General features: G+C 42.1%; 1 protein-coding gene and 1 long non-coding RNA gene across 18 annotated transcripts in view; one reads left to right on the forward strand and one right to left on the reverse strand.

Moving 5' to 3' along the window:
• Nucleotides 1-25,989, reverse strand: part of SLC20A2 (solute carrier family 20 member 2) — a 97,245-nt gene that overhangs the window by 42,035 nt on the left and 29,221 nt on the right. For 6 of the 17 annotated variants that reach the window (XR_014518109.1, XM_083469797.1, XM_083469796.1 and 3 more), the window contains exon 2: nt 1,091-1,631. Coding sequence is in view for 15 of the 17 variants with exons in the window: in XM_083469797.1 (XP_083325923.1) it covers nt 1,091-1,373 (283 nt within the window). In the remaining 2 variants the exon portion in view is untranslated. Of the gene's footprint in view, nt 1-1,090; nt 1,632-20,023; nt 20,494-25,989 lie in introns of those variants that run through there. The other 11 variants (XR_014518110.1, XM_083469794.1, XM_083469804.1 and 8 more) reach the window with 6 other exon arrangements.
• LOC310690859 lies at nt 11,828-14,347 on the forward strand. The gene is made up of 3 exons (XR_014518222.1): nt 11,828-12,218; nt 13,234-13,310; nt 13,647-14,347. It is a non-coding gene; the product is annotated as an uncharacterized lncRNA (long non-coding RNA).

Here is a 25,989-nt window from a genome sequence, read left to right on the forward strand (position 1 = left end):
TTCTTGGTTTTTCTGTAGTTTGAGCAAAGGGTCTGCCTGTGTGGGCAAAAGACCCATACATATCTCGGCTTAATAAGCTGATATATGATCGTCCGATATGAGTGAGGCCTTTGGCTTCTAGATGCTAGATCCCAGGGACAAAGAGTAGGATCTAATGGACTTTTCAATCAAGTGTGCATAATTAACATACAAACTTGCCATACTGTCTAGTTATAAATGCAAACGAAACAGCTAGAAGTTTAAAGAAGAGCAAAGCACACTGATCAATCATCTTATTGAAGAGCAGCACACTGATCAATCATCTTATTTTTTCAGAGCAGATGAGATTTTTTCTGTGGAAGTGGGAGCCATTAATTTTTTTTAGCCAGCCCAGAGAAGTGATGGTTGGACTTATCCAACTCCTTCTATTCTTCACCCTTTCCCTTCATGTATTTTGTTGGAACAATTATTATGATCATTCTTTTTAAAACTGCATGATTGTGTCATCTTTCTCTGTTCTTGCACACAATTTTAACACCCATGTCAAAATAAACACTATTATTTTAATAGTACAATGCACATGGTATATTTCTACTGAAGTAATAAAAGGCTAGCAGCCTTACTAAGAACTAGAGCAGATGTTAGCATCCCCATGCAAAGGGCATGAAAGTTCCCTCTCACCATGACAGCACTGATTTTATCTGTAGCCAATGCTAACCAGATTCTTTTAGTTATCTCTAAACCCTCATTTGATATTCTGTTTAAGATGAACCTGGTTAGAATAATCTTCAGTCATTTGTGGTACCAATGGGGAGGGGGGGAGCTGGTGGAATTTGTACAGGGGGTGAGAGAGATCACCAGGTCCCAGATTCTTAAGCACGGTTGAGAGTTCAGAAGTGAAACATCTATATAGGGTAGATTCTACATCAACCCTGGCAGTTCCTAACAATAGCGAAAGGCAAATTTGCGCATTCAGAAATATTAGCGTCTAACACTCAAGCTGCTGTATTACTGTTTGTCAAAAGTCTTTGGTCACATTTCTTAGCAGGACTGGAAAAGCACAAAACTGCTTGAAGAAACTGATATTGAATATAAAACGAAAGTTACTCACCAACCATTGCGCTGACTTCTCCTGCCATCAGTAGTTCCACAGTGCTGTTGTACAGGTTCACATCAATGATACCTTTACGAATCGTTTCGCCTACTTTTGCTCCTAGTAACACTGAGCCAGTCGTTTCAAAAATTGAAGCAAGAATGCAGGCCTGGCGCAAAGTAACCACACCAGAGCCCACGGCAGTACCAAAAGAATTGGCAACATCATTTGCCCCAACCGAGAATGCCAAAATAAAGGCAATTATAAAACCGACAATAACCATCCACAGGTATTCCTCCATGTTTCTCCGGGTTCTCTTTCGCCTTCTGTAAGTGTTTAACCAGACAAAGCTGTAGGGTACCAGGACAGATTTGTAAAGCAGATTCCTTGCACACAATGAGTTCTCTCTGGAAAGTGCTGTGCAGTGTTGGAGCGTGAAGAAACTGCTAACTGGTGATTTTCAAGCTACTGTCAATACTGTTTGTTTGGCTGGATTCAGTCACCAGTGAAACCCATTCCATATTTTGCTTCAGTAGTGTCAAAGCTGCGATGACCTCTCCTGTAAAAGATAATTTTTTGAGGATAAAACATAACAGATTTACATGTGGTTATAATCAACTGATGATATTGCAGAATGACATGTAACACTCACAACGATAAATGCACACAAGACTATCAGAGTCAGTTTAAAAGTAACTCAGAATCAAGGGTGGCAGAAAGTAGACCACAGTCCTTCTGCCTGTTGGTTACTGAGATACTTTCAAGAAATGCTTCCAAGAACATTTAAAGAGCAATCCTTGCACCAGTTGACCAATGAACTCATGATTTTATTTTGTTTTGATTTCGCTGCCACCCCATTTACCGTATTTTTCACTCCATAGGGCGCACCGGACCATAGGGCGCACCTAGTTTTTAGGGGGGAATAAAGGGGGGGAATTATTTCCCTCCCCAGCCCCAAAGAACAAAGAAGCCAACTCCCGCCGGGCTCCGAAGGCTTGCGGATAGCTGCCCGAAGCCTGGAGAGCAAGAGGGGTTGGTGCGCACCGACCCCTCTCGCTCTCCAGGCTTCAGCGAAAGCCTGTATTTGCCCCATAGGACGCACACATATTTCCCCTTCATTTTTGGAGGGGGAAAAGTGCGTCCTATAGAGCGAAAAATACGGTAAATATTCACCCATTTATCATCTTCATCCCTCAGGTCCCATTGCCTTTCACTTCAAATCAGTTTAAATATTGCTATGCCACCTTTTTTATTTTAAATGCCAACAGTCTGCTCCCAGCCCAGTTCAAGTGGAGCCTATCTCTTTTGTACAGGCCTGTCTTGCCCCAGAATGTTCCCCAGTGACTAATAAATCCAAACCCCTCCTCCCAGCACCGCTGTCTCATCCATGCATACCTTGGAGGTTCTGGCTTTCAGCATTCTACCTAGCAACCTAAATTTGGCTTCCAGGACCTCGCAACTACCTTTACCCATATCATTGGTGCGAATTTGCCCCCAAGTTCTGACTTTGCCCCAGCATCTCCCTTGCTACTTGTTGACCAGCAACATGTGCAATCTTCATGCCAGGCAAGCAATTCACCCTGCTAGTCTGCATGCTCACGCTCAACTACCTATGTTCCTAATAATCAATGCTTTAAAATAAAATAAATGCTTCTCTCGCTCATGCACTGAATGATAAGAGGCATGTTTGACAGAGTCATAAATTAAGCTTTAAGAATGAAGTATAAAATGAAGCACGTTTATATTATATTGACATTTCGGTTACTTTTAAAGACTGACACCTGGGATCACTAAAATTGCAAAAATGTGTGTGTGTGTGTGTGTGTGTGTGTGTGTGTGTGTGTCCACCCCGGTAGTAAGGATAAAGCTTCCATCTAGGTTTTGTCCTCATTCAGTGGAAATGGTGTCAGCCTGCCCAGTGACAAAAGAGAACTGAAACAGAGTCCCAGCGGCAAGCCTTAGAAAAGCAAAGAAAGCTGATGACAGATGCTGCTGTCCTGAAAAGGCCTGGTGAACTGACCCTGCAGTACAGTGTGCAAGGGAAAGGACAGGATGTTGCTCTGCCACAGGAGCAGCCAATTGAATCCACTGGCAAAGATTAACCAAGAACGAATTAAGAATATGGCAGAGCAGTATCTCAATTGCAGTACTTGTTGGCAAAAAAATATATGCCTGCTTCAGAGATACTATGGTCATGCTCCCCTGTTACCATTGTTAAAAATACTGTTAAGTGTAAAGCAGCCTTTCTCAACCCTGGATCCCCAGATGTTCTTGAGCTACAACTCCCATCATCCCTGACCACTGGCCCTGCTGGCTAGGAATGATGGGAGTTGTAGTCCAACAACATCTAGAGAGCAAAGGTTGAGAAAGGCTGATGTAAAGGATGCACAATGAGGTGGTACACCTTTAGTATGACAAGGCAGGCACAAGATACTGTCTTGGGATGGCTGGCTGACATGACGCTGTGCCAGTCACATGGCAAACACCTTCTTTTGCAACCCTCTCCCAAGTACCAAGGGCTTTCCTCAAAAATCATACCAAATTTAACAATGAAGAGAGACTTCCAATCAATATTTGGAGCTGAAGCTGGATGGGTAAGCTATCATCCAGCTTGGGCTTATATCAGCAGCCAATATATACTTCCAAATATGGGAGAACCAACTGTCCTGGATGAGGTGAACTCAGCAAGCTAGACATTTGTAACCAGCTCACAATTACATATTGTCACAGCAAAGAGCAGAAAGAACTCGTATAAGCCACACATTTTGCATTCTGTTCTTCTTGATGGGTTGTTTCACAGGGAACGTAATACCCTAGTGAAGGGGTACTAAAATCCTTAAGCTTGTTGTCTAGCTTCCACCATATGCTGGAAATGCAACCCTTTATCCCATGATCTTTAACAGCATTTTTTGTGGAGGCAACCTCAGCTGTGTTGTTTAACCTATACTGTGCTACATTTCGCTTGGAATTGGTTTAATTGTTTTTGTAATTGTATACACCATTCTAATTGTTTGATTATATTGTTGTAACCTGCCCCTGGGACCTTAACATGAAGGGACGGATAAGAATCTCATAAATAAGTAAGTGAACTATTTGACACTGTGCCAAATCCTTGTGATCATTTATTTTATTTTCAGAGAAAAGGGGCCCCTGGCCACAATCTCTCTCAGGCCCAGCTAGTCCACAGTGTGACAAATTCCTATCCTTGCCAACTGCACAAAACTGCTTTTGCTGTAACTGAGCAAAACTGGAGTTTCTTTTAAAAAAAGAATATGGCACAAGTTTGCAACCCCATAAGGAAGAAAAATAAATGCATCAGAAACAAAGATTAGTACCATGGCCTTAACAAAGCAAAGGACATACCCTTCTTTGAAGAATTAATTCAATCTAAAAAGTCTCAAAGTGTTGCGTGCCACAGAAGTTCGCATAAATCTTGGGTCAATGCACTTTATCATACTTATGTCTTCTTCTAATAACCCCTTTTCCACAGCTACTGCTACAGGATTTCGGACAGCTCACAAAATTCATAATAACGCCTTAAACAGCATTCAAATCAGTGCTAAAGACATATGAGCTGTCAGGAAGAAGCATAGCGCTCAAGATGCAAAACCAAGCTAGCAACAGTCAAAGCAGCAATAAAAACTAGCAGCCTACCAGAAGCATGGGCAAGCATGAAGGACTTTCCCTGTCACCTAAAAGACAGATGCTCCAAATTCATGTGGAGAGCACAGAAAGGTACCTTCTCTTTGGTAGCAACCTGCCTAATCTGCAAAGCAGGGGACGATCAGAGGAAGCTCTCCAATTAATATTGTACCTAACAGGCAGCTTTTTATTTTTTAGAAAAAGCGGTTCTTACAATAAATGGTGTGGGATCAGGTAATTGGTCAAACCGTGAACTGTGCCTGAAAACAAGCTAGACATCAGTGAAAATATTTTAAGTCCATTGGAGATATATTCACCATTGTGGGTATGGGTTAACAACCGCTCAGAGACATTTCCACGTCAGACTTCCATATGATGTCTTGCAGTAAGTCATGGAAGCTATGACAAGAATATCACTTCCCAACTATTCTTTGCCGAACACAGCAATCAAAGAGAGAGAAATAGAGTTTTACATGCTTCAGCACCTATTGATTCCCTAAAAGCAACCAGCCTTGAAGAAAGATTGGTATGTGGGCAGAGGAAGCAACAAGTTCTAGAGAACCTTCATTCTTCACAGGAGCTGATCCTTTCTTTTGGAGCTTCAGCAAAGCCCCAACATCTGAAAGCTGTGTGTGTTTTTAACTTGGGTTAGAATCTGGTGTGACAAAAGTGAGCAAGCAGAGCTTATTCTTCTTGTTTTTCTATGCATTACACCCAAGGTTCCAGCAAATAAGGAAGAAATACAAATAACGAAGCAAAAATTATATCCAAGGTTTGAGGTACCTCTAAACAGCAAGTCAGTGGAACACAGCTTTGCAGAAATATGCAATGCTGTTTGCACAATAGCTTTTCAGATAGCAGGGAACAGGATTATGTTAGCAATGTGGCACGTGAACAAGCTAGGCCTCCTTCTGTTTATGCAAGTAAGCCTCCTTCTGCTCATGCAATATAGGTAGCTGCTGTGCTACGTTCAATCAGCAAGCATGAAGCAGCATCACATCACTATAACACAGTTTCACCATGTGTCTGAAGAACAGTTTCACCATGTATCTGAAGAAGTGTGCATGCACACGAAAGCTCATACCAAGAACTAACTTAGTTGGTCTTTAAGGTGCTACTGGAAGGAATTTTTTTAGTTTCACCATGGTTAGACAGGAGGCACCAACAACCCAGATGCACAGCATAGCAGAAGACGACAGATAAGAGAGCATTGTGTGTGGCAGAGGCGAAGAAGTGTCCACAATTCCAGGGAAGAAACCACCATTATGAGTCTACAGGGTTCCACGTGGGAAAATGAGGGATGCAAGACCCACCACTATACCCACCCCATATCCCTTGGGCCAACACAATTGCTGTAAACCAGGCAGACTGAGGAATACAACTGGGACTAGCCCCAGATGCTAGTCACAAAGCACCAGCAAGCATATTTTTGCATTTAAGACCTGCCAAAATGGCCTATGGGGTGCCACAGCAGCTTACAAAAATGCAGTTACCATGAAACCCCCAATTTCAAAAATGAACCAAGTACAAAAACCATCTCCCACTTCTATTAAAACAGAATCATACCTCACCTTCTGAAACCTCATAACTGTAAAGTAAGGGAAAAGATGACCTCCTAAGCTTCCTTGGCAAGGGTCATCTAAAGAAAAGCACCATCAATGGAAATGCCCTGTTCCTATCAGTCTAGCCTCCAGTTATGAAGGGGATGGGCTACTGGAACACATGCCAAATTTCTGGATCCATTTCAGGGTGGATTTGATTGGTGGCAAGCGTTGCTGTTGATTGGCTGTTGTCGTGGCTACTGGCGGCTTCTGTGGCGTGTGCTACTGTGAGTGTTGGCGACCAGGTAAGTGAGTGATTTCCTCCCAAAAAAAGCTCAAGAACTCTGGGTAATTCCTCCCTCCCCTCCCCCCAGTTTCTTCATTTTAGTCCCCCAAAATAGGGGGCATCTTATACAAAGGGGCGTGTTATACATGGAAAAGTACGGTAACTTAAATAGAAAACTAACTTAAGAAAGATTTTTTCCTCCAAAAGCATTTTATTTTAAAAACTCTTATTTCTTTTTTTTTTTTAAATCTGATTTAAAATCATTGATTTTTATCCATCCTGATCCATTTCAACTAGGGTTCAAGCTATAGCACTGAGACCACCTTTGCCAGGAGAGAGACAGGGGGAGTGGTTGTTCTGCTCCTACTTGGGCAACCAGCTTCAGAAGGTGATCCTGGGTGATTTTTGCCTGGTCTTATGAAGCCTTCAGTATGGCGTTCCACAGGGTTCAAGTCTTATCCCCCATGCTATTTAAATATACATGAAACTGCTGAGTGAGATCACCCAGCCTTTTTGAGTGTGTTGTCATCGGTAAGCTGGTGACACACGGCTCCATTTTAATCTTCAGCAGGTGTAGCAGAGCGCACGCTGAACAGGTGTCTGGTTGTGGCAATGAACTGGATGACAGCCAAAAACTGAGGCTCAATCCAGACAAGACAGATGGTTAGAGAACAGTTCCTTGATCTGGACAGGTGGCATGCAGCCTACTTTAGGGTCGCATTTCCCCTGAAAGATCAGATGCACAGATATACTCTTTGATCCATCACTGTCAATGGAGACACAAGTGGTCTAAACGGCATGGAGCACCTTCAACCAGCTTCAGTTGGTGGTCTAATATGGATGGGCATAGCCTGGCTTCAGAGCTCTATGACCAAGTAACCTCACAGCTGGATTACTGCAATGTTCCATATAGGTCTGCCTTTTGATATGGTTCAGAAACTGCAGTTGGTGCAAAATTCGGCGGCCAAATTATTAACCGGGATAGCACAGTCCAAATATATAACACCTGTTCTGGACCGCCAGTTTGTTTCCCAGCCTAATTCAATGTGGTAGTCTTTACCTATAAAGCCTTAGATCAGTGTTTCCCAACCGGTGTTCCGCGGCACACTACTGTGCCGTGAGATATTGGCTGGTGTGCCGTGGGAGGGAGGCGGGCGAGTCGGGCGGTGAGAGGCGGCGGCGGCGAGGATCCGCGTCGAGCCAGGGGCGGCTCCGCGGTGGTGGTGCCGAGCGGCGGGGCAGCGCGTGCAAAAGGGAGGAGCGCGAGACAGCGGAGGAGGAGGAGGCCGGCATGTCCGGGCAGCAGCAGCAACAACAGCAGCAGCAACTCCCGGCGACGGCTCCTCAAGCCCCGCCGCCGCCCCCTCCTCCGCCCGCTATCGCCGCCACCACAACAGCCGCCGCCGCCTCAGTTGCCGCCGTCCCTCAGTCCCTCGCTCTGCTGCCTCCTCCCACCCCCAAAGCTTGGAGGTTCCCCGGCAAGGGGGAGGGAAAAAACTTTCACTTCCGTGCGTCCCTCCCGGCGTGACGCTGCGCGCTGACGTCACGGGGCGGGGCTTTAATGGTGGTGTGCCGCGAGATTTTTTTCAGTAAACAGGTGTGCCGTTGCCCAAAAAAGTTTGGGAAACACTGCCTTAGATGACACAGGACCTCAATACCTTCCTGGCCCTTATATGAGCCTGCCCATGTCCTGAAGTCAGAATGAGGGGCAGGCAGTTGTCTGGAGGGTGATCATGAGGAACCAGCCTCCATCCACAGAATGGTCTCCCCAGGGAAGCTAACTTGGCACCAACGTTTTCTTCTCCCAAGTGTTAAACTTTTCTTTGAAGCAGTTGGTGATATATTTCCGTCTATCTAACTTTGGCCATCTGCTATGGTAAGGCCTATGTTAGGGGCTGGAATGATTGCTTTATGATTTGATCACTGTGCTCTGCTTTTTCCTTTGCTTGTCACGAGTGGCACTGCATATTTTACTATATTTGTAAATTGCTCTGAGATGCTTATGTAAAGCAACTAAGAAAGCTTGATGATGGTGATGCAAAAATCTCCTAGCTAAAATTCCTGCTATCTAAGGTAGAAGCACTGAAACAGACATTAATGCATTGTTGCAACATGTTATATGTGGACGGCTGCCTCTGAAAGTTTGGAAACTTCAGCTGGTGCAGAATTAAGCAGCCAGTTTGCTCACCAGGGCAAGATGGCTTGAACACATAACACTAATCTTGGCCCAACTTCACTGACTGCCAGTTAGTTTCCAGGCCCAATTCAATATGCTGGTTGTGACCTATAAAGCCTGGAACAGCTCAGAGCCACAACACCTCAAGGACTGCCTTTCCCATATGAACTGTCCCACACCCTGTGATAATCATCTGAGGTCCTTCTTTGTGTATCCATGAGAGGTCTAAAGGGCGGCAACACAAGTTCGTGTCTTTTCTGCAGTGGCTCTCTGCTTGTGGAATGTACTCTCCCCAGGGAGGCTCGCCTGGAGCCTACATTACAGATATTTGGGCACAAGACAAAAACATCCCTTTTCTCCCAAGCTTTTAGCTAATTAAACAATCTATGGCCTTTTAAACTGTGGGGACGTTATTGTTTTATTTGTTATTATGTTGTATATGTTTGTGTTCATATACTGTAAAGTGCCCTGTGATCCTCAAATGAAGGGCAGTAAAAGAGCCAGTGTGGCGTAATGGACTTGTAATCTGGTGAACCGGGTTCAATTCCCCGCTCCTCCACATGCAGCTGCTGGGTGACCTTGGGCTAGTCACACTTCTCTGAAGTCTCTCAGCCTCACTCACCTCACAGAGTGTTTGTTGTGGGGGAGGAAGGGAAAGGAGATTGTTAGCCGCTTTGAGACTCCTTAGGGAAGTGATAAAGCGGGATATCAAATCCAAACTCTTCTTCTAAGAAGAAGAAGAAAAGGTAAAAAGGTAAAGGACCCCTAGAAGGTTAAGTCCAGTCAAAGGCAACTATGGGGTTGCGGAGCTCACCTCGCTTTCAGGCCGAGGGAACCAGTGTTTATCCACAGTTTTCCGGGTCATGTGACCAGCATAACTAAACCGCTACTGGCACACAGAGGACCGTGACAAGTGCCAGAGTGCATTGAAACGCCGTTCACCTTCCTGTTGCATTGGTACCTATTTATCTACTTGCACTGGCATGCTTTCGAACTGCTAGGTTGACAGGAGCTGGGACCGAGCAACGGGAGCTCACCCTGTCGCGGGGATTCGAACCGCTGACCTTCTGATCAGCAAGCCCAAGAGGCTCAGTGTTTTAGACCACAGCGCCATAGAAATTTAATAATAATAATAATCTCTTGTCCTGGAGCACCACTGTCACCCAATGAACAGTACTAAGCTAGCTGGACTCAGAAAAAGACAGCTTCCTATGTTCACAAAGAATTCTGAGCAGCTCCTAAGCTGCAACAGAGGAACACCATTTGTACATCAAGGTACACAGTGTTTCTAGTATTTTTAAGTAGAAAAGATGGAAAGAGTGGTTGTTAAAATTCATGCCACTGCCTTCTGAATACAACACTCAGCTACCAGGCTACTGCATAAGATGAGAAGTGTTCTGTTTTACCTTTACTTCACAAACTTTGCCTCCTTACCCTATTTCTGTGCTGTTTTGTACACATAACCTAAGTGTTGTGAATAGGTCATGTGCCTCGTGGTGAAACTTGGCAGATATATTAGATGCTATATGCACTGTTCGAAAATCCCATTGGTTCTAGGTGCATTTTGCGACAGGGAATTCCATTAGCACAAGCAGTTTTTGAGCTCTGGGAGCAGTACTGCGCCTGAGATTTCAGATTAAAACTGCAGAGTGGAAGGAAAGGAGGACCTTTTTCTGCCTCCCCACTTCCAGCTACTCTCAGAAGAATGGAGAAGAGAGCCTCTTGAAAATATTAGGGGAGTGGGCAGGGGAAGGACTGGACCATGTAAAAAAAATGAACATAATATTTTAGCTGCAGTTCATTCGTTTTCAGCCTTGTATTCTTGTTATAAAAAAACGTGCCTAGACATTCCATTGTTGCGCCCATACCCTAGGTTTAAGGTGCCATTTGGCTCCTGCCTTTCATATCTCAATTGCTAACACTGGCTATATGGGCAGTCATAATTACTGAAGCACATTATTGATACAGCGATGCATTCCTACTGAATGGCGCAGGATACCTTGGTGTGAGTAGCAACAGTCATAAGACTGAGACTTTTTACTGTTTCTTTCATGTCTGTCATGTACCGTATTTTTCGCTCTATAAAACACACCAGACCACAAGACGCACCTAGTTTTTGGAGAAGGAAAACAAGAAAAAAAAATTCTGAATCTCAGAAGCCAGAACAGCAAAAGGGATCGCTGCACAGTGAAAGCAATCCCTCTTGCTGTTCTGGCTTCTGGGATAGCTGTGCAGCCTGCATTCGCTCCATAAGACGCACACACATTTCCTCTTACTTTTTAGGAGGGAAAAGGTGAGTCTTATAGAGCAAAAAATATGGTATTCAGCTGCTGGGGACAAAGTTACCCAGAGTGTTAGAAGATTTGCTAAGTAGTCAGCTGATCTTTACTCAGTAATGCAAGCGCAGGAGACATATGTTCAACCCAATGGAGAGATAGAAAAGAAACACATTCAGTAGGCACAATGGATGCTTGGGTATGGATGACATATTTATAAATGTGTTTATTTAATTTATATCCCACCCCCTTCCTCCAACAGCTCTGTGAGAAAAGGATGGACACAGAGAGGGGCTCATGGCCAAGTGTGGATTTGAACCTTGATCTCCCACATCCTAGCCCTAGCGTTCCCTAACCACTACTCCATGGTGGTTGTATTCTAGAATTCTTATGTCTACAAAATGTACTTGGGATTCAGATCAAATTACAGTGGTGCCCCGCAAGACAAATGCCTCGCAAGACGGAAAACCCGGTAGACGAAAGGGTTTTCCGTTTTTGAGCTGCTTCGCAAGACGATTTTCCCTATGAGCTTGCTTTGCAAGACGAAAACGTCTTGCAAGTGTTCCGATTTTTTTCCGCTTTCCCCCCCTTTTTCTAAGCCGCTAAGCAGCCTTTTAGCCGCTAATCCGCTAAGCCTTTAATAGCCGCTAATAGCCTTTTAGCCGCTAATCCGCTAAGCCTTTAATAGCCGCTAAGCCTTTAATAGCCGCTAAACCGCTAATAGCGCTAATCCGCTAAGCCGCTAATAGGGTTGCTTCGCAAGACGAAAAAACCGCTAGACGAAGAGGCTCGCGGAACGGATTAATTTCTTCTTGCGAGGCACCACTGTACAGGATTTAGGCACGTTAAAGGAATGCTTGTTAAATTACAACACTGTTGCACACACAAGCACTGAAGAAACATCCTTCCTAACGCACAGACTTCACCCCAGGATGACTTAACAAAAAAGAACCAGAATGGGTCAACCAGATGTCACAAAGTCACTTCCCTCAGGATGATACGTCAATCAATCGCTATCACTTCCCTGCACTGTGGTGTATAGTATTCACTTTGATCTACTGTAATAATCTGCTGGTGGAATTGCCTGCAGTTAACTGTACGTCTCTGCATTGTTTACTGCTCTCAATTCCAGAACACTGATGAACAGAGCACATTCTTTTTCTGTTTCCCAGTGAGTAAGCTGCCTGTACAGTAAACAACCCCACCTTCTAGGGAAGCATCCACAGTAAGACCCATTTCCATAACCCCAAATCCACTTGCTCAATTCCAATATGGGCCACAAAGATGAACCATGTAATGTAACGAAGAAAAAAAGAGACCAAAGGTATAATGAGTGCTAAGCAACAATTAAAATGTATCCTCTGATTTATACAAGAGGTAAACATACTTCTGGACCATAAAGAAGGCTGATCGCCGAAGAATTGATGCTTTTGAATTATGGTGCTGGAGGAGACTCTTGAGAGTCCCATGGACTGCAAGAAGATCAAACGTATCCATTCTTAAGGAAATCAGCCCTGAGTCCTCACTGGAAAGACAGATCGTGAAGCTGAGGCTCCAATACTTTGGCCACCTCATGAGAAGAGAAGACTCCCTGGAAAAGACCCTGATGTTGGGAAAGATGGAGGGCACAAGGAGAAGGGGACGACAGAGGACGAGATGGTTGGACAGTGTTCTCAAAGCTACAAACATGAGTCTGACCAAACTGCAGGAGACAGTGGAAGACAGAAGTGCCTGGCATGCTCTGGTCCATGGGGTCACGAAGAGTTGGACACGACTAAACAACTAAACAACAACAAAACATACTTCAGAGCAACCCAATAAAACCTGTGTTATGATGGCTCAAAAATGAAGTTTTTGCTCTGAGGTCAAAAATCACAGTACAAATGGTCGTTTACCTTACATTACATAAGATCTACCTTTAATAATCCTGAGTAAGATATATTTAGAGAATTCCTGCCAAGATCTGAAATTGCCTACAACAATTTGCAGATAACTACTCAATTAAAAATTTCTCAGCCTGCAATGGTATCATCCTGCTTGCTTGATTTTAGAAGATATGTGTTGGGTTTGTCCAAGGGCTAAGGGAGCTCCTACTGAGTCAACCTACAAGTAGCATATTTATAACCACATCCTGCACTAACAGCATTAACTTCCCAATATCTTTTAAGGGAATCTGGAGTGCCCTTAGGTATACTCTATTACAAGAGACTTTGATTCAATGACTCATATTTTTCCTGTAGTTGCATTGATAGGGACATCTGCAATTTATGCAAGTTATCTATTGATGCAACTCTTCTTTACAACTGGCTCAATCACAGTAAGTATGATAATGGCAATCTCTCCCATTTCTCTCAACCCACAACCTCTCCTTCCCTGCAATATTGCTACATAGTCTAAATTTCACTGCTGGGTTCATAGTTTAAAAATTGAGAGCGCAATGCTCTTGTCCTTGAACATCAGCTTTTCTATCATCCACAAGAGGAGGAACTGTTCAAGGATTCGGATTAGAATGAATTAAGAGATGTATGACAGAGGTAAAGTCACCAACAAGATCAAATCGTAAGCAAATCTGAAGAGGCCAAATGAAACTGATTCAAGGTACTTCAAGTGAAACACTTTGCTGTGTTCCTGTTCTTGTAATTGAATTCTATAGGGAAATCATTACTGACAGCAATATCTACTTGGAGGGCACAGCAGACATCGTTTGCAATGAAAACAATTGAGATGACATCATCTGCAGGTTGGCAAAAGTCTGTGAGAGCCATTTTCCAAAATAGCTGCAGACCTACAGAACTGAGAACCATGGCGCCTACATCCATACAACTTATGTCAAATTTATGGTATGTTTCAATAATGCTAACTAATATATTATACTATATCAACAATAGTTAAAATATGTAGAAAGGAATTAGGAATTGAGGTGTGACCCCCAAAACAATCATTAAGCCACCCAAATTACATATCCTCACCTCCAAGAGATAGGAGTGAATCGTGCCTGGTCCAATGCTTTGGGAGCAAAATACTGCATAGCTCTAGTATGTCAAAAAGAATTAGGAACTGGGGTATGCACCTCACACAGTCACAGTAAACTTGGGCCTATCACAAATCATACATCCAGGATGAGATGGCATCAATTTAAGACCAACCCAATACTTTCTTTTGAGTGCAAAAGGCTGACAAGTACGTAAATGGGCACACACCAATTAATTACAAAAATATGCACAAACACTCTCCTGGGAGTGTGAATGTATGGTTTGAGGTGGCCCAAGGATTCATGTGGAGGTACACATGCAGTGTTAGAAACTCAGATATATAAGCTAATCGCCAAATGGCACCGTAAACCTGGGTTATGGTCACCACCACCTGGGTTATGGTCAGATACACTTCTGAAGAAGTGTGCATGCACACGAAAGCTCATACCAAGAACTAACTTAGTTGGTCTTTAAGGTGCTACTGGAAGGAATTTTTTTATTTTCACTGAAAACTGTTATCCATTCATAGCTTACAGCTACAGCTCCCAAGCGAGGACAGTATCTAATAAGTGGCCATTCACCTAATGACCAAATGGCTAGATGGTTTATATTGTTGCAGTAGTTTTAGGAAGCACCACGAGTGCTTTCAATAAGGCAACAATATAATAAGACCCTGCTAAAAATCAAATTTTAATTCACTTTTAAATCAAAAACATAAAAGCCATAATTATTCTGTGCTTGACAGTTATGATTGACAGAACTTGACAAACAATTTGGCAACTATTGCAGGGGGGGGACCTCCAGGAATTATATTCAAAACAAAGGCAACCCAAAATTCAGAAGAGGCAAAATATTCTACACAACTGAAACACAAGGTGAGGCTTTGCAGCTAATCAGCATGTATTTGGCAAACAATATCTGGTGTTTGCATTAGTGTAACAGATGCCAGCAGTGTGATAAGTAGACATATTTTTTCACTTCTATGAGGTTTTCTAACATTTGAGTTTGTGGTCAGCCACTAAAGCCACGACACTTCAAAACCAAAGCATTTGAGTTTCCACTTACAGTCTCTTTCTGGGACGTTTTCACATTAAAAATGCTACTTTGTCATCACCAAGAACAGTTCTCAGTCTATCCCTCAGCTGTGGAATTCTCGGTCTGACCACAGCACCCTTAACACTGTACAGTCTCTTCCCAAACCACATTTCCATCCTTGCTTTTCCCCCAGCCTGCAGTCTATTCATTCAGAGCCCTCTCAGATCTAGCCCTCGCTCTCTTCTATCGGCTCCTCAGAATCTGCAATTTTCACTCACTCACCCAACTTGTGCCTGTTTCCCCTCTCTTGGCTCATTTGTACTTCTCCACTAACGAAGCATTCATGCCTCTAATCCTCAGCCCTCTTGCCTCTCTTTAGGTCCAGTGCTCCTGCCCTCATGCAGCTGAATGCCTCTGGGAGAGAATCAAACAGCTGAGCAGTTTTGTCCATTGTAAAAGTCATCATCTCCTTTCTGCTTGCCATATGACTCATCAAGAATACTATGATCCACACCAACTCTAGGAATCTCCAGCACCTCTTCCATCCTTTGAAGTCCTACTAGGAACCCCTCTTCATTCCCTCCCTCCACATTGAAGGGTTTGCCTGATAAAAATAAAATAACCCCCTTTCTAACTCTCTTTCCTTGAAGTCCACACATCCCTGAATCCTTTTCTCTTTCCTTCCATCTAGTTCATTATTCTGCTGTTATCTTCCCCTTTGATTCTATCTTTGATTCTATCTACCTCCTCCCATTATTCCTCCTCAATCAAATACACTGTGAACTGACCTGAGATCTTCGGACGAAGGAAAGTATACAAATTTAATAAAATAAATAAATATACCACTTTTCTCTGCGTCCCCCCATCTCATCAGCACATTCCTTCCCTTCTGCATTTAGACACACTAACACTTTCCACCCTCTCCAAAAAGGACACCCCCTTGACCCAACCTGCCTCTACAGCTACTGCTCAACTTCTCTTGTGTTCTTTATCTCTAAACTCCTGGGATGCATCACTTACACCTACTGTCAACTCTCTCTACTACAGCTTCTCTTGACCCCATAACATCTGACTTCTGCCCTCAGCATACCAGTAGATCAGCCCTTCACTGATGATCTCCTCACTGGCAACTATCTTTGCAGCCTATGGAACAAGTGATGGTTCTCTCCTGCATGACTCACTTCATGCCCTAGGTTTCCATGACTCCCCTCAGCTGCTTCTCTTCCTGTTGACGCAATTGCTCATTCAACTTTTCCACAGGGAAGGGAAGCTCTTCCTTTGCTTTCCCCCTCTCCATCATGATCTGTTGTGACCTCCGCATATACTCTCCCTTAGTGACCTCATCACATACCAAAACTTTCAATATCAACTATATCAGGGGTGGGGAACCTCAGGTGGGAGGGAGCAAATGTGACCCTCCACACTCTCCGTCTGACCCTCAGGACTCTACATAGGCCATTCCCCTTTCTCAGCCACACCCATTTTCCCATACCAGCCCTGCTTCGCACACCCCTTAAGTGTTTTTGCCTGGCTGAAATGTGTCCTTGAATTTTGGCAGTGTTTCTTGGTTGCCCGGATGGTGGGTAGAGACTAACCTATGGTACAATGCTAAAATTTACACTTTTTGGCTTTGGTGCCACTCACCAATGCCATGCGGCTCCTGGAATGTTGTCCAGATGAGAATGTGGCCATTGGTCTGAAATAAGCACTCCAGACCTATGTGCTTATGACACCTACCTCCACATCAGAACTCCCTCCTCTATCTCAGAACTCTGTCTACCTGTCTGTTATTTCTGCTTAATATTTAATCACGGTGTCAAACACAGTGAGGGTTGAGAATTAACCTCCGTCATCTTTCCTCCCAAGACCTCCACTCCTCATATATTTTCTATAACCACCAACCGCATCACTATCCACTATCATCCCTCTCCTTTGGCATTCACATTCAGCTCAGCACCATAACATGTCACTTTACAACAAAGGCAAAAATAAACCCTTTTCTCTTTGTCCCCCCAACAAAAACTCTAGTTCTCACACTAGTAATTTCTCATCTTGTCTTCTACTGTCACACTTCAACCTCTTCGCTTCTATCCAGAACTTTGCCAACAAAACCATTTAGCTCACTCATTGTTCTGATCACATGATGCGCCTTCAGCAGGTCCATGTCTGCTCCAAACCCAGCATAAACTCCTCATTCTTGGCTTCAAAAACCTCCATAGCTATGCCCCTAATCCCATTCTTTTTGCTCTTGTATCCTAGTCTTTGACTCTGATTTATTACAATAACTAAAAATCATTTTTCCCCATCCCAAAACAATTTCCTTTTCTCCTCCACCTCCACCACCCTCAGCCATCTGAAAGTCTCCAAACATCCTCAGATGCCTACAGTTTCTCCCTTGTTGCCCCTTTTGGCTAGAATGGCTTTCTTGAATTTCTAAATGATGCCTTCTGTCTTCTTTCAAACCCATTCTAAGTGCCCATGTTATCCATAAAGTCTTCAGCACATTTACCCTCTCCTCCACCCAATTCCAAATGTTATCTATCACTTCAAATTTCTTACTGAAAGCTTTTCACTCCAGGGATCTCTCTTGTTACTTAAAAACGCACTATGATCGTTCTATAAAATATTTTCATTTATTTATTTATTTATTTATTTATTTATTTATTTATTGTTGTTGTTGTTCCAGGCATATCTTCCCAAAGACAGAAGTGTTGAAAGTAAACTATAATAAATGTCCCAAATTTCTTCACTTTAAATACCAACTTCACATCAACAACATCTCATTAAGACACTACATAAATTATTTGAAAGACTGTGTGAAATCTTTTTCAGGGGGACTATTCTTCACACTCATACAAAGGAACAAGTGGTATTACCGACAGGACTCAAAATCTCTTTGCCTACTGAATAACATCCTCAATAGAGTTTATGAAATAGAAAACTTAATTTGGTTTTATGGAAATTCTTTGCAACCTAGTCCAGATTTAACAGCCCCCCCCCCCCTTTGCAGATTTACTGAACTAAAGAAAGGATGAGTTTCCATCAATTAGCAACTGCTTGCTCTGTATACCATTCAAACTAATCTGTTTGCTTTCTGTTTGTGTTAGATTAGAAATATTTGGGTAGAGACTAAGCTAATATTTTGTAAAGCGCTCTACTCAAAACACTACTCAAATAAATAATAATCTCCAAAATCAGAAAATATTGAGCAAGTGCCAAGCCTTGATGGTTTTACAAACAGAAGCCAACTAGAGTAGGCCCTTTATTGTACAGTGAAACGCCCAATCCCAAAAAGCAGATTTGTAGCAGAGACTTGTAAAAACACTTTATACCCTTCTACCCAGCCAAACAGTATAACCAAGGGGAAGGCTATCACAGAAAACAAAGGTGAGGGGTCAAGCAGGACACTTGCAGAGCCAAGGAAACTCCAAGGAAAGTGCAATTTATTCCCAGCCAACAGCAGAAGAGTGTACACAAATGGAAATAAGGAACTTTAAAGGGAATTCTAATGGGTTATCCTTAGATTTCCTCTGTGATGGAATCCAGGGCAAACCCTGCTGACTTACAGAGCTTGTTTACATGTGGCAGATTAATTACTGCCAGTACTTTGCCAGCATTTAAGAAAGACTCAGATGCAACTCAACCCGTACAATATAGGTCAGAAGGCACTTGCCCTGAAAGAACTCTGAACTTTACCCCATGTAAACCTAAGCGGCAACAGATCACTTGGGCGTTTATTATGGACTAGTGAGAGGAATTATGGACTATTATGGACTAGTGACAGAGGAATATTTGCCAACCAGCAAATATTAGTTTTCCTTAATATGGACCTCATCTTACCCATGGGAATCCATCTAAAATTGGTATGTAGAAACCCATGGAAAAACATTTTTTCTGCTTAAAAGCAAAAGAGGCAAATGTTACAAAATTTGCACACATCCTCCTCTTCAAAACAGAAAGCCCAGCAGGATTGTACTACTAACCACAACCATATAGAGCTTCCTATAAAACAATCAAATTGAGCCACAAAGACAAAGCTTGTTTCTAACTGAAAATAGCATGGGGTCTGGGGTTTAGTTTACAACAACAGATTATTTCATAGCAACTTGCAAGCAATTCTTTTTGTTTGTTTGGGGGTGTACACACATATACACACACCCCTCTTACATAACATAGTTAATTTACAATACTTAATAAAATACCAAATCTGGCTTGTAATGCCAGGCACAGATAAGTTGGATAAGATGGTTTTTTCCCTCCCACAGGTTAAAGTCATATAAGTATTTAAAATTTAACAGACCCTGTTATGGCAGGCAGGATAATTAAAATACTTCTAGGCAAATTACATCCCTACATGGTTCTAAAATTGCATGCACAATGCTTGCAATAAGACCAAGGAGGATGAAAGATTTATACTCCAGGAAGGAAATAATGCCTAATAAATATCAGTTATATAAAAGGGTTACTTCACCAACCAATTCCAACTTTCCCTACACATCCTTATATAGCTTGCTTAATTGTAAGCCATCCTGCACGACAAGCACTGGTATGTTGCATTTCAGAAACTCATGCTGGCGTATGTTACCTTCAGCTACAGAAAGACTATCATTTATTAGGAAAAACCTGGCAGTAAAAACTATCTTCCCTGAATAAAACCCATTTCATTTACTGTACAAACACATTTACTACACATACTATAGACTATATATTTCAGATGCATACTACACATATTTGTATTCAGCTAGAGTAAAGTTTACTTCCAATAATAAGACAGTGATGCTTGAGGTTAAGGTAGTTTTCAACCATTTAAAACAGAAGATCATATCTGCCTCCTTTCAGCTCAATTTATTTCTTGCTAATAGATGCTATAAAGTACTTTTTACAAAGGGGAGATTCCACCCCATCATGAAAACTGTCATAGAACGGCCTCTCATTCTTTTCTACTTCCATAGAAGGTGTACGATTTTTAAAAATTCTATAAAAGTTTATCAAGAGGGGGGAAACCCCATTATTAAAAACTTACTCAATGCTTTGAAGCTGTTTCAAAGAGAAGCAAAGTTAATTCTTCAAGTAACTGCCTTGCTAGTCACAAATGCATTCCTTATGTCTAAAATAGATACCCTATCATATTCACACCTCAGGAGCAGAGATCTCAAGCAAAGTGAACTGTTCTACAACTTACAGAGCGAGCTCCAGATAAAACTCCCGAGAGAACTGCAAAACAAGGCAAGACTCATATGCATCAACCAAGAGTTTCTACTCAAGGTGAAAACATGCCTCCTCTTAACAGGACACTCTGTTGAGGGTGGTTACTGAAACACAGCGCAGCGTCATGATTACTTGAGTTAAGCCAATCCAAATGAAGCTCATTTATAGAGAGCTCCTGTCAATCTGCCCCACCTCCTCCCCACAAAGCATGAATACAAAAGGGACAGTTGATTGTGCCTCTCAGTTTAGGGTTTCTTTAAGGGGGGGGGGAAATCAGTTCACACAGACCAGCAATATTTAGCAAGTGTTGTATACCGAAACTACACATGCAGAAAAATAATTCAGTGCTTTAATTGGATTGCACGAAATAAAAGGCTAGGAAAATGCACATTTTTACATTTTGTCTAGACATGTGGTTGCAAACATTACATTAGTATTTAACAGTCAGAATTATTCTAATTTAATAAAAGGGAAACATTTAGAATGCACATGCAAACCAGATTATTTTTTAAAAACCTGCCTTTGTCTTTGAAGTTACTGCTAAATCACAGTGGTGGCAAATCCTAGTGTGATACAATAGACACGAGGCTCATTGGGTGACCCTGGGACAGTCAATCCCTCAGCCAAACCTATCTCACAGGGTTGCTGTGAGGATAAAATGTGGAAAGTGAGAACTGTATGTGGCATCTTGAGCTCCTTGGAGGAAAGACGGGGGGGGGGGGGATGCAATAATAGGTAAATAAAATGAAAGTTACATGAGCTTCATAGCTGTCTCAATGCTTTGGGGCACAAAGGGAAATACTAGTGAGTGAACACATTTACTCATTTTTAGATTTGGAAATATAAGTGAGCTGTTTATTAATTAAGAGTATTTTATCCCATTATGATACTATTAAAATGCGCATGACAACTGACATTTTCAAACTGCCAATGGGGAATATGTAGGCCTAACACACATCATGCCAGCTTAAATCCTGGTTAACCATTTGATGTTCACAAGCAGCATGTGGCCATTTCAAGACAAACTGATTGCTCCTGGGTTAACTTGGCATCATAATCAGGTACATATTAGCAGAGGGGTAACCGTGTTAGTCTCTCACAGCAAAAAAAAACAACCCAAGAAATATGCTTGCAGCATAAACTTTCATGGATCAGGGTCTACTCGACACAATTAGTGCATCAAAATTGAACTGAATATTTTAACAAAAAATACTACATTCCTTGACATGCCTTTAACTGTACCACATTCTATATACAGAGTTAGGATAATAAATCCAAAGCACACAAACTGCAAGTTGGAGCACATCTACAGCAGAAACAAAAGCAACAAAAAGGCCATTTGTTCTTTTAGTATGCAACCAAAGACACCTTCCTGCATGTGGAAAGTGTTTTCTCTTCTCTAGGATGTTTATATCTCACTCCAATATATTGCTTAAGAAAACCGAAACCAACATTCATAATTTTTGTGTGTGCATGAGAATTTGTATAGTATTGCTGCTCAGCTCTACAACCGATACAATTATTTTCAGGCAGCAGGCTTCAAGACCTGAGACACACTTGCAACCCTACCCGCAACATAGGATAGGAATCCTCAAACATCTGGCTGTTTTTCCTTTTTTCTTCTCTCTGCCCCAGGACTGTCTGTGACTATTATACAGTGGTGCCCCGCAAGACGAATGCCTCGCAAGACGGAAAACTCGCTAGACGAAAGAGTTTTCCGTTTTGGAGGTGCTTCGCAAAACGAATCTCCTATGGGCTTGCTTCGCAAGACGAAAATGTCTTGCGAGTTCCTGCGGGGTTTTTTTCCTTTCCCCCCCTTTTTCTAAGCTGCTAAGCCGCTTATCAGCTGATCCGATCAGCAGATAAGCCGCTAAAAGCCGCTAATCCGCTAATCCGTCAATGGGCTTGCTTCGCAAGACGAAAAAACCACTAGACGAAGAGAATCACAGAACGGATTCTTTTCGTCTTGCGAGGCACCACTGTATCTTCTGCAGATTCTTTTACAATTAAATCAGGTTGCAAACAGTCTACAAGTTATCATGTATCAGTATCCTTCCTCTGCACCACCACATGAAATTCTGCAACACAAAGTGGAATAACCCCCTACTGTATCCTAGAGGACACACAAGAGTCTCAGCTAAGGCATGGACTCTAGTATCATATGCTAGTGCTGCAAGGTGGTACTGAGGCACACCTTTGTGACTGAATTATAACACAAATACTCTCTCTTTGACAAGGAAACAGCAGTGATGATTCCACATCAAATTTCAGGCAATGCTGCAACCCAGCACTTGGAAGGACAGTGCATTAATAATGGTATTTTTGACACAGGTGCAGTTTACGATACTCTTCTACAGATCTTCGGCTTCAGCCTGCCAAGAGTTGAAAACAATTTTTCAACCTTCCACTACCAACATTAAATCCCTAAATGAAGTCATCCTCCCATTTAAAGAGTGAGAAAGCCCTATTCAGGCTTTAAATTCCCACAAGCTTCAACTCGTCCATCTGGTCATTAAATCCAGTGACAGAACCAACAATCAAAGGAGACTATGTTGCTAGAAAAGAACATTTGTTTGATTTAAAAGAATGTGTTTAATTCTAACCAATCAAGACAAACTTCAGCCACATGAACCCACTTAAGTCCTTTAATAGCAGTATTGTGGGAAGACTCTAAAAAGTTCCCACAGACAACAGATATCAAGGTTTAGTTTTATCCCTAAAATTGCTACATGTACAGCAAAATAAAAACAAACGTTTATATCAAAGAGCAAACAGGGAATGAAAATATTTCTGAAGTTTGTAATTATCAGACCCCAAGACATGGGAAAGTACATCAGGAAGTACATTATATTCTGATAATGCAGCATAAAACAGGTTTCTCAAGGCAAAAACTGCCAAAAAGAAGAACTCAAAAACTGATGCCAATCTACAGCAAATGCAGCAAACAAAATTTACAGAAAATATATACTTATTTCAATACATATCTAAAATAAACGTGTGTTACACAATACATTTTCACATTAGAAATATTCCATTATTATTGTGCATTTTTATAATAAATATTCAAGGTAGTATAATGAGGAATGACTCAGAAAACAGTGTATAATTTTTGGAAATATATATAAGAACATCTGAGGTAGTGGTGGAGGTGGGATAACAGGGTTTTGTGGTGGAATAATTTAAAACGCAGCCCTAGCACCTTTCAGCAGGAATCGTGCCACTCTGCTTAAAGCCATACCCTAAGTTACCTCTCAACTTATAGGAGTGCATCTTTGAGGAGATGATGGTCGGCCAAACCGTTGACCCTCTACCCCCCACATTACAGTAGTGAAGTGCCCACTGACCGAGCCGGGGAATATATCTCTTTATGTTGGGTTGGCAACTAGGGTTTCAGGTGCTGGAATTCAGAGGACTAGATTTGGTCCCATGGCATCCAGCTGCTATCCCTATGGAAGACTCATCTGTTCTAGGATCCTACTACATTTATAACAGGCACAACTACATTTTCCAGAGTCACTGCAACAACCTACATTGGAAGCAGGTACATTCAGCAGAGGCAGAGACCAAGTGAGTCAGTGATCAGATACCAGTATACAATTTCAGTTCTATAGAATTCATTAAAATCGATCGCCCAACAATGTTCCTTAAACTGAACCAGGGGGACCCAATACAATGTAGGGCTGTTGACCAGCAAAGACTCTTGGCTATTTCACACACAAAGAGGGAATACAGAATAATGTCAGAAAATTGCACTTCTCCTAAAATACAGCAGAACAGGAATACATGATGGCAGGTGACATGGGCCATTTTAGCATCAAGCCTGTTGATCAGGTGTGGGGAACCACTGGCTCTCCAGATACTGCTAGAATAAAATTTGCAGGATCCCCAGCCCCGCAAGTACAGCCAATGGCTAGAGATTCTGGGGTTTGTTGCTGAGCAACACCAGAGGGCCAAAGATTCCTTTACACCTGCTACACATGGTAAGGGACAGTAGAGATCCATGTTCAAATCTCCAATTCAACTATGGCGTTCACTAGGTGACTCTGGTGCAGTCTCCCTCTCTCAGCCTAACCAACCTTATCGGTTTTTTTGGAAAACAAAACTGGGAAAGGAGGATCATATACACCACCACAAGCTCCTTGGAGGAAACGTGGGATATAAATGTAACATTTAAATAAGATGACAGATTATTTAAGCAGGTTACTTTCAAGGCAAGGGAAGCCAGAGTATTTTTCTTCTATGAAGCTGTTAAAAGCAGCAGCAGTTATTTGTTTCTGGGCTTGATAGCCTTAACTTTTTAACATTGCTTACTTAACCTAACCTATTAAAGGAAAAGAGAAAGCAGAGCATACCTTCTTAGCCCAAAGTCTGTTTAACTGATACAGGTTTTGTACTATAATATAGTACTTGCCACATACTTGGCAGCACAAACTGGTCTAGGAAATTTTACTATGCTCTGGGGACCAACATAAAACCCCTCAGTATTTCCCTTGCAACCTGGATAGTAAAGCCAGTCTTTTCCATACCAAACAGATAATGCTTCTATATGTTCTTCCTGCCTCCATTGTATTTTCCTTGATGCTGTGATTTTAATGCATGTCTATTGGAAGTGCAGGGTAGAAGTTCTCATGGAACTAGTAAATGCAGACATTAATCAGCAAAAATAAAGATATCTCCTGCTAACCTGGCTCACACACAGTCTTGCAAGGTTTACTGTGGCAAAAAACTGTGCAGACTCAAGTCTATCATGAAACAGATGAAAAGGCAGATCTGCCACTGAGCACAATCCTTCAAGCTTTTGAAGGCATGGTGTCTGGTGCACAAAAGCCTATGCCACAATGATTTTTTTAGTATTTAAGATAAAACAAGAGCACTGTATTGTGTTAACAGAACTCCCCCTCTAGACTCCAACTTGCAGAATTATCAAACACACATCACTTCAAAGTTCCAAAGAAATACAGAACTTTCTTTCACAAAAATGCCATTAGATCAGAACATTAAGAGATTACGGGGGCTTGTATGTGTAACAAACCTTGCATGACTCTCAACTTCCAACGGAACCTTTATTTTTCCTATACGTTGCTAAACTGTTATCGTTTGGATATCCCCAACAACATAAGCTTTTGCTCCTTTAGTTCAATGTAAGAAAGGCAGCATCCAAAGTTACAGTCAATGGAGAGCACTCACTACCTCCAAGCTTTTCAAATAACAAAGGGGGGGGGGTTTCATTCAGTGATTTCTGGTCAGTTTATGAATGCCATTTTTCTAGTGTTTTAAATGCACCATGGAATTTTGGATGAAACCTATTTCTGAAGACATGCACTGCATTTGTAAAATATTGCCAATTGGCTATTCTGTCAACTCTTGGTGTATATTTAATCATTTGGATCACAACATGCTCTATATGTGCACAAGTCCATATTCCATCTGTACTTGGGATGCATTGATATCTCTGGATTTTGCATGTTCATAAAAATGAGATTTGCAAACTGCATTGACCAAGTTCTCCAAGGTACAAGAGTAGAAGCTGTTTTTTTCCTGAAGCAATGGCAGATAATACACAACGGTGCAGAAGGCATAAATGGAATTTCCAGAGAGCAAAGGAAAATGCCACCATTTATAAGAGATGAAGAGTCAACTTTAAAAAGTGTACTGTGTTACAGATTCTGATGTCCCTGCTCAATAACTGGAGTTATATGTCTCCACTTTGCCGATTTCCTCTCAGAGTGTGATCCCCAAAACATCCAGTGCGTTTAATGACTGCTTGAATCAGCTTCTTGA

The sequence above is a fragment of the Podarcis liolepis genome (genome assembly GCF_965112155.1).
Source record: "Podarcis liolepis genome assembly, chromosome: 13".
Taxonomy (NCBI): domain Eukaryota; kingdom Metazoa; phylum Chordata; class Lepidosauria; order Squamata; family Lacertidae; genus Podarcis; species Podarcis liolepis.